The sequence below is a fragment of the Tenrec ecaudatus genome, chromosome X (genome assembly GCF_050624435.1).
Source record: "Tenrec ecaudatus isolate mTenEca1 chromosome X, mTenEca1.hap1, whole genome shotgun sequence".
Lineage (NCBI taxonomy): Eukaryota > Metazoa > Chordata > Mammalia > Afrosoricida > Tenrecidae > Tenrec > Tenrec ecaudatus.
Window position 1 is genome coordinate 49,093,571 of NC_134548.1, and position 14,023 is coordinate 49,107,593.

The window sequence follows — 14,023 nt, forward strand, 5'->3', positions numbered from 1 at the left end:
TTACAACTTAAGAGCTACAACTATATTTCTTTCGTTTTTTCAACAATACGTTTCATACAGAAGGGGAACAAGATAAATGTTTATAGGTGAGAATAGCTACCCAGTTAACTGAAGTTCTCATTGTGCACATGGTCCAGGCCATAATTATATCTACTTATGAGGGTTTCCATGATGAAAAAAATCAGCTTTAGAATAAGGAAAAGTGGAAATCTAAGGAAGGAGTAATCAGGAAAACTGCAAGAGCTGTATTGCAAAATTTATCTATTACAAGCACTCTTTATTAGGATAGGGAAACTTTTGTTTCTGTACTCACTATCACCCAGCCCATTCTAACGAAAGCCTATACTGGGTTTCCATGGCTGTACATCGTTATGTGTGCAGATAACCTCATCTTTCTTCCACAGAGGAGCTGGTGGGCTTGAATATCCGGAACTTGTGGTCAGAAAATTCACGCTTAACTTTTGATTTTAAATTACAGGTCCTACTTAATCTGTGATAGCTAAATTCTATTTTTTTCTTAATCTGTGAGAGCTGAGTTCGAATTTTTCTTGCCTACTTGATTCAATTTTGGCTAAGTACCTCAGCTTGGGAGAAAAAAAAAAAACGAACTCCAAAGTTTCCTCAAGAAGAACACACATGAGCACAAGCCCCCTCCCCAGAGAGGATGTGCGGCTGCGCAGCCTCCATACATCTCCCCCCACCCTTGCGACGTCAGGACGGGACCCTACCAAGTAGGGCCGCGACCGCCCTAATTTCATAGCCTTTGTTGGTGCCTACTCCTTCAAAGACTATTTTCTCTAAGCCCACCTCAGTGCAGCCCCTTTGAATTACAGCATAAAAATGAAAGCCCCCTGCTGAGACCCTCGACGTGGACCACGCTCACACCCTTTCTGGGCCACTCCCCACCACGACGCCCCCGCGCCCCCCGGCCACGTCGCTTGGCCCCATGGTGCGCGCGCGCCCCCCGCCCGCCCGCCCCATCCCCCACCCACAGCGCGGGGCGGAGCCAGGCCTATCAACACCGCCCTCCTCAGCGCTCGGCGGCGGGGCTGCGCTCCCGGGCGGGCCAACTGAAACATCAGGCCGGGAGCGCCGGGCTTGGCAGATGGACCCTTAAGAGGCGAGCTGACGTGGCGGAGGGGCGGGATAGAACAAACCACCCCATCTCTTGCCAGGCGCTGGGAACACCATGAATCCACAAAGCCCCCCGGCTTCCGCCGGCGCCGCGCCCGAGCCGGAGCGGGAGCGGGAACGGGAAGGGGAGCGGGAGGCGGAGGTCGCGCTCGGAGGCCGGGCCCCCCCGGTCCCAGCCTCGGAAACCCTCCCCGAGTCGGAGCGGAGGAGCAGTTCCCTTATCTTTCCCAGCTCCCACTCGAACCCCTCCACTGTGGAGTCGTCGGTGTCGTGGAGCTCTAGCGCGCACTCCCACCTCAGCTCTAGTTCCATGCTGAGGAACGACCAAGACCCCAGGCCGGGCCTCTGGGGCTTCAGCGCCCGGGGTCTGCGCGATAGGAGCCCCCCGTCCACTAGCAACTCTAGCGCCTCCGTAGGGAGCTCCCGAGATTATAGCCAGGACTCCAGGGACCACACACACCGGGGTTCCTTCCCCTTCTCGGGACGCAGCCCCTGGATATTAATCCAGGGACCGTCGTCGCCCACGCACACGTCCACGGAGACCTTACAGGGGTTCTCTACACACTCGCAGCTCAACACCTTACTGGGTTCCACACAAGTATCTCCCACACCAGCGGACAGCCCCGTACCCTCGGCACACGGGCCCATCTCATCTTCCATATGGAAAGCCCACCGGGGTTCCGTCGAAATCCCGCCCACGCCCGCAAACACCCCGGTGGGATCGCTGCACGGGGTCGTCCCATCGGTGTCGAGAATTCCATGGGATTCAATAGACATCCCTCCGACCCCGGTGAACACCCCAGTAGGATCGGTACTCGGGCTGGAGCCACCGGCAATGCACTCGTCTCCCGAGAGTTCAATGCAAGGACTGCCCCCACTCGCGAACACCCCCCAAGTGTCAGGACCAGGATGCGTGCCCAACCCCCCACAAAGTTCAGCAGAAGACCTAGCTCAGTTTGGGAAAGCCACCAGAGGGTCGGCACCACCGTCCCCCGCGCCCGCAGGTCCAGGGTCCGCCCAGGGAGCCATACAAGGCTCGGCCCCGCCCTCGGCCCCCCGCCGCGTGTCAGCGACTGGGTCAGGGTCCGCCCCGCCCTCCTTGCCCGGCTCTCCTCGGGCATCCATACGAGGATCTGCTCTACCAAAGTCTGCCCCGCCTTCGATGCCAGGCTCTCCCCCCGGGGAATCCGCAGTAAGATCTCCACCCCAGGGCTTCCCCAAAGTTCCAGAATCAGGGTCTCCACCACCCTGTTGTAGACCCAGCTCCCCTGGGGTATCAGTGCCCAAATCTCCTCCGCCTTCAGTCATTGAGGGAGTGCCTAGGCAGAGTTCGGCTCCGCCCTCCCAGCCAGGCTCCCCACCGTCATCTGTCAGGGGATCTGCTCCGCCCCCAGACTCCCCCAGAGGGTCAGTAAAAGGGGCCGCCCCACCCTTGGCCAGCTCCACTCCTGGACCCACACCCGGGCCGAGTTGCAAGGAGAGCATGGCGAGTCGGGAGAAGGCGAGTGCTGCGGGCCAGATGTACGATGTTGTGGTGATCGGAGGCGGCATCTCAGGTCAGTACCCTATAGTGGTCATCTACTGGGCCCTAGCTGGCCAAGAGTGGGGACTTGGGGGTCTTTTGGTGGGGTTTGGGGGTCTTTTGTGTATATGAGAGTGTAATGGATGCTAGGAGGTGGGAATGGAGGTTGGGTCTGCATTGTTAGTGATGTGTACTAGTGGGGGCAAGAACAATAATTTCACTAAGTACTAATATTAAATGCTAATCTTTAATTTGCTCTTCCCGTGAATTTGTCGTTGACAAATTTGAGGCTTTTGTTTTGTTTTCAATCTTCAATAGTTCTGTGAGGCACATGCTTGATTCACCACCATTTGACAAGACCAGGAAACTGAGTCCTGGAGAGTTTCAATCATTCTCCGGAGATCAAATCACTTAGGTGAAAGTGGCTGAGCCAGGTTTTCTAATTTAAGACTCACACCAATAAAGGAGTTGACTGCTGTGTTTTCCTGATTTCCTATCCTTTGCCTAAAGCAAAACCTCAGCAAATGGGGTTTTTGAGGTAGTAGTAGTTGGAGTAGTAGTCGTAGTATTTTTGTTCTTGAAACATTTTTGCTTTAGAAAACATGGTAGGCAAAAGGGAAAGGAACGTTCTTCTATCTCTGCCAATTTTTAGAATTTACAGGAAGGTGTAGAATATTTACTGAAAGAGGCACAGGCTGAGAGACCAGTTCTGCCGCTTTTTCACTAAGAGATTCACCTGCCTGAACCCTGTCCTCTGATGAGCCAGCCAGCTCAGAGGACCTGGGTTTTGGGGTCCTGGCTGACCAAATGAGTGGGACATAAGGCTTTTCATTATTTTCCTGGACACCTCACCCCCGGTAATTTATTCAGTTGTCACATAGATGTCCTGTTTGGTAAAACGTTTGTGCTGTAGGAATTTGGTTTCAACCCTAGCTACTATGGAACAGCGTGACCTTCCCTCTACTTGCGGAGATGTTAATAAGTACTGCAGAATCTCTCATTAAAGCCGCTTTTATGTGTATTTCTTCAGAGGAGGCGCTGACATTTTTGCAAGTAAATTTTCAATTGGCCTATTGAGGATAAATCACTAGAACGGAGATTAGCAGAACAAGAATGATGGCTTTGACAACTCTGAGCAATGCCTGCAAAAAACATGGATGGATATTGGAGTGGCAGAGGTCAAGCAAATGCTGAGGAAGAGGAATTAAAAAATGAGTGTTTCCTTTAGACTTCACTTTGGCCGTTCTTTTAGGTGTTTACTCACTCAGGAACACTTGTTGAATGTTTGCAAGGGAGTGGCACTTCCAACCACCTGAACCTCATAGTCAGGACTCCTAGACAGGAGCAAGATGACAGAATGTTTTGTGTAAACTGACTAAGAGTTCTCTTCTCTCCCTTCTCCTTCCATACTCCACAATTCAGGGGTCTTTCTGGGATTTTCTTCTTCTCTTTTTCTTGTTCTGAGCTCCAGTGTTCCCTAAGGAGTGTTTCGGCATTCCTTTTTCTGTTGCCTCTTCCTCTACACTTCTCCCTGTCCTTGGTCACTGCCAGGGGTACATTTACCAGCTAACTGTTGAAAATTACACTTTTTTTTTTGGCCTTACAACCAGAGGGCCCTTCTGGTTTTCATTTGGAATAAAAAATCAGTTTTATATTGAATTTTACATGCATTATTTTGTCTTTTTATTCTCAGAATGAGCACACCTGCCAAGGGACACTATTATTTATTCATTTGATCATTTCCATTGTGAGGATAGAGGGCATTTCTTGCTCGGTGATTCACACCCCCTTTCTAGAGACCAGCTTCCTGTCCACCAGTGACAGTAGAAAAGGCAATTGGTTTCATCTAAGATTATATTCGATCTGTCAAATCCAAGTGATTTTAATACTGAAACTGAGCAGAAGCTGTTTTCTTTATGAGGTGAATTCCCAGATGATTCACAGCTAAAATGAATATAGTCGCAAGGCTGGCTAATGAGTAAACCCTGGGCATAAACTAGCCGTTCCCTCAGCTGATGAGAGGCATCCTTTCCCAAGCAGTCTTAAGAACTCTGAAACACACCCTTTTTCTATGTGCTTAGCAATAGACTATGCGTTACTTACTCTTTCCTGGGTCACATTTAAAAACTGTTCAATATAATTTTTATCAGGACTTACACACTTTGATATGCTGTTCACATGTTCGTAATGTATTGCCAGTACTTGGAATCTGCAGTGTTATACCTATTACATGATAAAATACCTCATATCAAAGTATAAATTTGAAATGAAATGATTCAAAACCAACACATAGTGACAGAATGACTCTTTATTTTTATGACTACACAAAGAATGTATGCATCTTAACATATTCCCTCTCTTTGTTGTCATTACAAATACAAATTAGAGCATGTCATATAACCATAAATTCTTTTTTAACCTACCTACCAATTATGTAATTCAATGCACTATGTTATTAGTTGGGAGGAGAGCCCTGCTCATTTGTAATAGTCTAATGCAGCGGTTCTCAACCTATGCGCCGCGACCCCTTGGGGGTCAAGCGACCCTTGCGCAAGGGTCGCCCAATTCATAACAGTAGCAAAATTACAGTGATGAAGTAGGAACAAAAATCATTGGACGATTGGGGGGTCAGCACACATGAGGAACTGTATGAAAGGGTCACGGCATTACGAAGGTTGAGAAGCACTGCCCTAGTGGTCGCTTTAATGCACTTTGGCCCTCGTTTATCATTCGTCAGCCATAACCCCTTTTAATTTAAAAGTCCATGCATGTTTTCTGTGACAACGTTGGATTCTGCATTGTTACCCAACATTGATTGGCCCTTTACTATTCCTTTCATTATGTTCACATTTTTGTGAACTTCTAGTTTTGAAATGGCCTCCAAATTGGGCAATTCATCCCGTTGGGACTCTTATGCTCCCTCTCCCTCTCTTTCTTACTCAAGGACTTAAGTGTTCCCTTATCAGTAAAAACGCTCTCAAGTCTCTAATTTTGAATCTTTTTCTCTTAAATTCCTGTCCATTGGAGTCCAGTGGGTGAAAGTGTTTGGCTGCTAACCACAATGTCAGCAGTTCAAACCTGCCAGCCATTCTTGGGGAGAAAGATGAGGCTTTCTGCTCCTGTAAAGCTATGCAGTCTCAGAAATCCACAGAGGCAGTTGTACTTACTTTGTGTATAGGGGAGTTATAGGTAAGAATTGACTCAATGGCAGTGAGCTTGTTGTTTGTTTGTCTTTTAAACTCCTGTCCTATAGCTCATTGCTCTTGCATATTTCACACCCCGAATATCTTTTTCTCACCACAGATTCAACATGTCTAAAAGGTACCTTGCTCCCTCCCAAAGCTCCTCTTTCTCAGTTTCTTGACTTCTGTTCTTAATGATACTATCCTTTTCTTCATTTAAACACATCATATTCATTCATCTTCTATGTCTGATCGCTAGATTCTACCTCCTTTGGGCTATCCCTCTTCTCGATTTCTAGTATCTGCCCCTCTCACGTCCCTTTATGCTCAGGTGACTTGGACTGCCTTGATATTGGCAACCTTTGGCTATAGTCTCTCCTTTCATGCCCATCATGCAGTGTTCTCCCAGACTTAATTTTTCTAAAAAATATTCCGCCTCTACTCAGGATCTGCAATGGCCTTCTAATTACCTTTTCAAACTACCAGCTCATATGCAGCCAATTGTCTGGTCTTACTCTGGGGACAAGTAGCATTTTCCTCTCTTCTCCAGCATGAACCCAGACTTCAGTCAAGCTGCTTTAACTTCATTCTTGTCTGTTCTTCATATGTAAGTGTGTCTCTGACAATTCACATCTGATCCTTTCTTTAATACCTGGCTGAAGGTCGTTTTCTCGATCACTCTTGCTCTCTTTTGTCCTTTTCTCTTGTAGAGCTTGTGAACTGAATAACAATTCCCACTCATTTTTCAGTCCATTTCATTTAGTTTTTCCTGGTTTTATTGTGCTCTTCAGAATATACATACAAAACAATTTCTTTTTTTTGTGAGTTTAGAGTTTTTATTTTTGATATTGTTTTTTTTGTTTTTACCATTTATTCTTTTTTTTAATCTTTTTATTGGGGCTCATAAGGCTCTTATCACAATCTGTACATACATCAATTGAGCAAAGCACCCTTATACATTCGTTGCACTCGTCACTCTCATAATTCACCTTCCACTTGAGTTCCTGGAATCAGCTCGGTTTCCCGTTTTTTCCCCCCATCCCCCTCCCTCCCCGATCCCACCCCTGGTCCCTTGATAGTTTATAAATAATTATTATATCTTATCTTACTCTCCCCGGCGTCTCCCCTCACCCGCCTCCCCCTTGCCAATCTCCCAGAGAGGAGGTTACACATAGATCTCCGAGATCGGTTCTCCCTTTCTACGTGCACAATTTGGTGACACTGGTCACGTTCTACAAACGATATAACCATCCTCACCCTCTTTTTTTCCCCACTGAACCTCTCTCATTAACATAAACTCATCCCCAAAGATTTTTGGGGCATTATTTCCAGTACAGTGAGTGGTTGGTTCAGTGTCTAACTTTAGATGTTGTTTTCTGCTTATGGACCCACACAGGTGTGACAAATGAAAGAAAAGCAGTGGCATGAAATTTTAAAATCTATCCCCCTCCCCACTAAGACATTTTGAAGTAGTTCTCTTTAGAGACAGGCAGGCAAAGAAAAATAAAAATAGTAAAACAAACAAACAAACAAAACAAAACAACAGCTCTAGGGGCCTTACTTCAGGAGTCTGTTTGGAATTTCAGACTCTTTGGGCCAAAGGGTTTTTTTAAGGCAGTATAGTCCTGGTGGTGTATTAGTTAGACGTTGGGCTGTGATCCGCATGGTCAGCAGTTTGAAGCCACCAGCACCTCTGTGCGAGAAAGACTGGACTTTCTACACCTATAAACAGTTCCAGTCTTGGAAACCCACACGGGCTCACTATAAGTCAGCATTGACTCAGTGAGTTTGGTTTGGTATAATCTTAGGCTGGAATTTTCTTGACAGCATCGCCTTTGTACTTTTCTGGCTGTAGCTTTGAATTAGTCCAGGGAATGAGAATGAATGCTCAAAGCAACCCATTATGAGTAGAGGCAGCTCTGGTTTCTGCTCAAGCATTTTTTGGGTAATGTTTGGGCAGGGCCTAGATCACCGAGAAAGAGGTATATACAAATGAATAAGCAGAACCCCATGCCTATCAGATGACCATATCCTCTTGGAAGAAGAAATCAAGTGGGCCAATATTTGGCATTAATACAGGGATGTAAACATGAACAGTATGGATATGAACCTAGGGCTGGTATCTTGAGAGGTAAGTGGGGTTGTAACAGATAGATGTAAATGAATGGGGATGGGGTGTGGGGGTTGGGGGAAGCATCCCAAACTGGATGAACAGGAGAGACCAGAGGAGTACTGATGCAGGAGGAATACTCCTGAGGTGTAAGCTACACATGGGCAGTACTTTATTTAAGCCAGCGGTGGAGATCCAGGAACAATAGTCATTGTCTGGAGCCATTAGGGACAGGATTCCAGGACCTAGTGATAGGACCTCATGTGCCACATCTGCTCATAATTTTGGCATCTGTGTGAACTGTGAACCGTCAGTAAGCACACTGAAAACCTGAGGCACAATGCCTGCATGCTTGCAGGGTAATAGAAAGTTTTTTTAAAAAAAAATTCTATGTGCCATGTAGAGTTATTTCCAAACCGTGCTTACGAAGTAGCACAATTTATATTTTTATGTCCACAAGCAGGGCTTACAAAAGAATCGTGAGCAGTAGCCACATAGCATACAGTCCTTAAAAGATCAGCAAGGGTTGAATCATTTTCATCATCCAAAACAGGAAAGCCATTTTGGAAGAAGAATGAATGTTCTGACCTCAGACAATGGAGTCACAACATACCACAATTTCCCTTTTTGCTGAAATACATCATCAGCGTCATTTTTGCTAGGATAATTTTCAGCATTACAATCTAGAAATTGGCAACACATACTTTGTGGTTTTGTAATGACTAAGAAAAGCTTACATTTTTTTTAAAGTGCCACATATTTTTTCTGCCTTAGTTATTCAAATACTCTGAGGTTCAAGGCAGGCTTAGCCTTACTTCCCCACCCCCCTTAGGATACTTCTTTCCTCTCATTTTAGAATTTTTTTCTAAAAAGTAAACTGGGATATTTTTATATATTTCCATGCAGAACAAAGAATATAGTAACTAAATTTACATGAGCTCTGATTTTTTGAAATCTCCATATGAACACGCTTTTGAGTTTAGCTGACATTGAGTGGGTAAGTGTAGCAGTTAGCCAATTCTAATTGATTTGAATTTTGCATAATACACAGCTAATGTGAATAATATATTTAACAACTTAAGTTTGGTATAATTGTCGTAGAAACCAATGACTGAGAATAGGAAAGATGGAAGCCTACTATTGGTGAGCACTGGGTAATATAATCTTAATATAGGTGGGACATATACACATAAAAAAGTATTAACAGTATGTAGATCGAGGTGTAGATGTGTTTGTAGTTTTATATCACATACATAGGCTTTAAAGAGTACCTAAGCCTTGTGTTACATAGACACTTAATGACTATTTACAGACTGTATTTGCATATATGGGATGGATATATATTACATGACAGTTTCTTTTTATTTTGTTTGAGTAATTTGAATTGACCAAATGAATAAGAAATTATTTATATTTTCTAAAAGTAAACATTTTTGCTAACACTATAATTGTCCCCTTATGTTATAAAAATAAATGTTTACCAGCAGTTTGTATTTCCCTTTAGATATCCTATTCTCTGCTATGTTATAATCTAACATTGTGAATTGGAGCAGTTTAAGAAAGGCCCTGATAAACTTCTTCTGAAAAATAAACCATTAAAAACCCTATGGAGCACTGTTCTATTCTCATATACACTAAAACAACAATAACAAGTAAAACTGCCATTGAGTTGATGCCAACTCACAACAACTCTATAGAACAGGGTATAACTGCCCCTATGAGTTTCTGAGACTCTATCTCTCTACAGGAATAGTAAGCCCCAATCTCTCTCCTCTCACACACAAGGTTACCATAAACTGAAATCAAATGAACAGCAATAGGTGTTTTTACTGATAAAGCTTTGAAGGGTAGTTTTGTTATTTGTTCATTTAGGATATTGGGTTAAGTTTTGTGATTTTTAAAATATTTATGAAAGTCTATTTCTTCATCTTTCTCATTCAGGCCCATCTTCAATACTTTTAATCTTTCATTATCCATTCAGGAAATGGCATGGATCATCTCCATCTTGATACCACATACTCACTGAAATCAGGGTCTAGGTCTCTCCACAGGTGTTTGCTCACACCTTCCCCATGATTTCTCTGAGCCGTCTTTGAAAGCCCCTTTTGTGTAGTAGCTATGCCAAAGTAAGCAAGACTCCACTTGATAACTGTATTTAATTGATTGGTTAGTTAAGAGTGTCAATAAGAAAAAAAAAACCAGATGGTAAGCTTTGGAAGTTGACTTAATTACACATTAACTATATTACTGAATTGTAACCTATAAGGGATGTAAAGCGACCAAAATGAAGACTCCGAGGGGTCAAGTGAATTACCAAATGCTATAAAATTTTTAGTGATACAACTTGACCCTAAGCTCCTAAAATACTGACTGGTAGGACAGTGTTCGTTTCATTTCCCACCTCAGTGAAATCGATCTCTTGTATTACTCATAGAACTTCATTGATGATTATTACAACAGCTTTATTTTGAGGTTTGATGGCTTAGAATCTGTTGACTTGGGTCAAAATAATTTATATATTTTAAAAACTGGTTGCCATTGAGTTGACTGTGATTCAAGATAACCCCATGTGTGTCAAAGTAGAACTCTGCTCTTTTGGGTTTTCAGTGGCTGATTTTAAAGAAGGGCTTCCCAGGCCTTTCTTCTAAGTTATTTATGGGTAGACTTGAATCATCTATTGACACCACCTTGGAACTTTATATATATGTAAAATACTTTGTCAACTTTATAGTTATATATGTATAACACTTTATGAATATATATAATACTTAGTGAATATATAGGACACTTTATCAACTTTATATTTATATATAATACTTTATAAAGATATATAACAGTGACTATATATATATATACACTAAGTGGAATCTTTCTATTTTGTTAATGTTTACATTTAATAATATGGTGCATGCTGTTAAATAAAATTTTCATATGAATAACTTATTTTCTTCTTGAAAAATTCATTCCTAGTATATTTAGGAAAATATGTGGGATTGTCTTAATTGTTTACATCAGTGATTCTTAACCTTTTGGATCAAAGGACCTTTTGAAAATCTTATAAATTTTATGGACCTCTTCTCTAAATAGATGTATGCTTTTCATTAGTGATAGTTCCTTTGTGGCTTACAAACATTTGATCTTATGGAAACCTCTTCAGCATCATGGCCCGAGAAGTGTAAGTAATTTGATATTAAGATTTCACAGAAGTGATGAAAAATAAGAATGAAAAGGATTCTTTAGGTTATTAAACAGATACTAGGAATTATAATTACATTGTAATAGAAATAATCAAAATGCCCATGCTATAATATAAGGCACCAGTACTTCTTTCATTAAAACCACAGTGACATGGTCCCAGGGAACATCATAGTTGGCAATAACATAGTTGCACAAAGACAATATTCTACATCCTACATTGGTGAGTAGCAACTGAGGTCTTAAAGGCTCATAAGTGGCCATCCAAGTTGCAAGTACTGTTGTCTCCATGTTGGGAGGAAAGAAGAGTGGCTACATCTGAAGATGCATGCAACAGTCCCACTGACCATGCAAACATCTGTCTCCATGAACTGAGACCAGGAGAGCCAGACTGTGACTGCTTACAGCTTCTTAGAAAGATCTCACATTCGAAGGTTGTAGAGTAGGGAAAAATGTGGAACAAAACTCAGAATCAAAAAACAGAAAACTTACTGGTTGGATAAAGACTAGTGGAAGCCCAAGACAATGCCCCTTAGTCACCTTTCAGGTCTGCCAATGAACTCACCTCCATGCTCTATAAAGGAACAACAACACTAGGAAATAGATGCATGATAGGACAATCAACTATTAGTGTTCAAAAATGCAACATTTTCCCCAAGAACAAAGTTCAAACGGTTAGAAAAGAAGGGAGAATACATCCAGAAAACACAGGGAATAAGTGGGATAAGGTGTTGTGGAGATTGCAATCAGTGACTTGAAACAAAATCTGTATGAATTATTGAATGCAAAACTGATTTTTTCTGTAACCCTTCTTACATTTTCTAATAATAAAAAATGGTGAAAAAGCACAACCATGTTTGGCGAAATTGAGGGCAAAAACATTGGTGAAGGATAGCAAGCATACGTTCTTGACTTAATGTGCATGTGTTGTAACTCATCAAAATCATCAATGACAAATATCACTTGACAAAATTTCGGCCAAAATGGAAGAGAGAAGTTTTGGGTTGAGGGTATTCCCTAGTTTATCAGTTCATTTATCTATCCAGTGACCTAAGTAAGGGATGGGGCTCCTCTGTGTATGAGGGCTTATGACTATGAGCTTGATATGCTGTTGGTATTGGAGGTGATTCAAGGATCCATAAGAAATCCACTTAGTGTTGAGTCAACACTGATCCTCTTTGGGCCAGACTAGAACTGCTCCATAGGGTTTTCACTGGCTGATTTTTCAGACATAGATCACCAAGCCTTTTTTCCCGGATATCTCTGTGTGGAGTCAAACCTCCAGACTTTTGGTTAGGAGCTGAGTTTGGTTTCAGGACAGAGAAAGGAGGAGCATTTCATTTTATATGGAGGCAATGTGTGGCAAGGAAACAATTTCATAGAGGAAGCAATGCTTGATAGAAGTGTTGATCTTGAATACATTCTGAAACATAATGAAGACCATTTTTAAAGAGACCATTTCCAGATTAAATGTGAGCAATGGCTTCAGTTAAAGGCTTTTCCCCTTGCATACTTACATGTATTAACTGACTCATTAATTCAATATCTAATTATTGATTGAGCAGTTACTCTGTGTTTCCTTATAGACATTTTTTTCCCACTAGGCAAGTTCAGGGTTTTTAATCACTGTTTTTCTGTTCTATGGACATTACTTCTAAAACTGCCACATATTTTTTATCAGTGTTCAGTCCAAGAGGTCCACTATGGAGTTATGTAAGAATTAATGTGGACCACAGACCAGTTCATTGGAGAGTTAATTTTTAAAAAACTTTATTATGTAGCACAAATGATACCTATCCCTCGGTGGTTATGAATGTCAAAATGAAAAATATCACTTTTAGGAAAAAAGAGACTGAATGATAAGAGCAAACAGAGCATAAGTAGCTGCTTTAAAGCTTTGCTTCAACACGCCAAGCTTATGCTGTAGGTCTTGCTCGCCAAGAACCTTCACAATGTGTTTTGAGGTATTTTAAAAGGCAGAGGTGAGGAAATGTGAAGTTAAATGGATCTCTTTACTTCAGGACTTCTTAGGGCCATAAATTTACTTGTGTGTATCATTCATTTCCCAGGAAAAAATAATAAAAATTCCCAACTTCATCAACACTGATATTTTCCCAGAACACCTTGAGGACTTGTGTTTCATAAAACATTCTAGAAGCTATCGTTTTTAGATGACAGTCCTTCCCAAGAGTGCAAAATCTGAGTTTAGCAGTGTAGCGCACCCTGCCTGATTTAAGTGTCAGTGAAATAATGGAGAAAATAACGAATTAAGAGGTAATTGCATTCCCTAACTTGGGTGAGATCTGCTTATCTAAAGTGAAGATGAATGTTGAACAATAATCAAATAAATTAGGACTGTCTAGACAACCAGTCTGTTGAATTCAGGGCAAATTGAAGTTAATTGAAGTAGTTATCATTTGAGACAACATTCTCTTTTTAGCTTATCAAAAAGAATTAGAAGATATAGCATTTTCAAAAACAGAATTATTTCTGAAAGGAAGCACAAAGTAGAGAGAGAGAGAGAGAGAAAGAGAGAGAGAGAGAGAGAGAGAGAGAGAGAGAGAGAGAGAGAGAGAGAGAGAGAGAGTTCATCTAAGGGACAGGTTTGTTTGTACATTGATTGGTAACTTCTGTAATTTTCTACTATAAAGCACAATACTTGCTCAAAGGCCAGAAAATGTATTAGTAGTATTTAGAATCTGCTGACTTATTAGGTATGAAGATGAAAATTACCTGGTACCCTATCCTTGTCAGTTTTTTCTAATTTGCTTGAGATAAAATTAATCCAAGTGACATTAGAAATGTCCCTATTACCCTCATCCACAATAGCATAGTTTTATTTTCTTGTGGTACTTCTCTCATTACAACAGATCTGCACAG

General features: G+C 42.0%; 1 protein-coding gene across 1 annotated transcript in view; it reads left to right on the forward strand.

Annotated features, from left to right (window-relative positions):
* The first annotated feature begins 2,272 nt into the window (after nucleotides 1-2,272).
* Nucleotides 2,273-14,023, forward strand: part of MAOA (monoamine oxidase A) — a 70,157-nt gene continuing 58,406 nt past the window's right edge. The window contains exon 1 of the mRNA XM_075539522.1: nucleotides 2,273-2,690. Coding sequence (XP_075395637.1) covers nucleotides 2,297-2,690 — 394 coding nt within the window. The 5' untranslated portion in view covers nucleotides 2,273-2,296. The remainder of the gene's footprint in view (nucleotides 2,691-14,023) is intronic.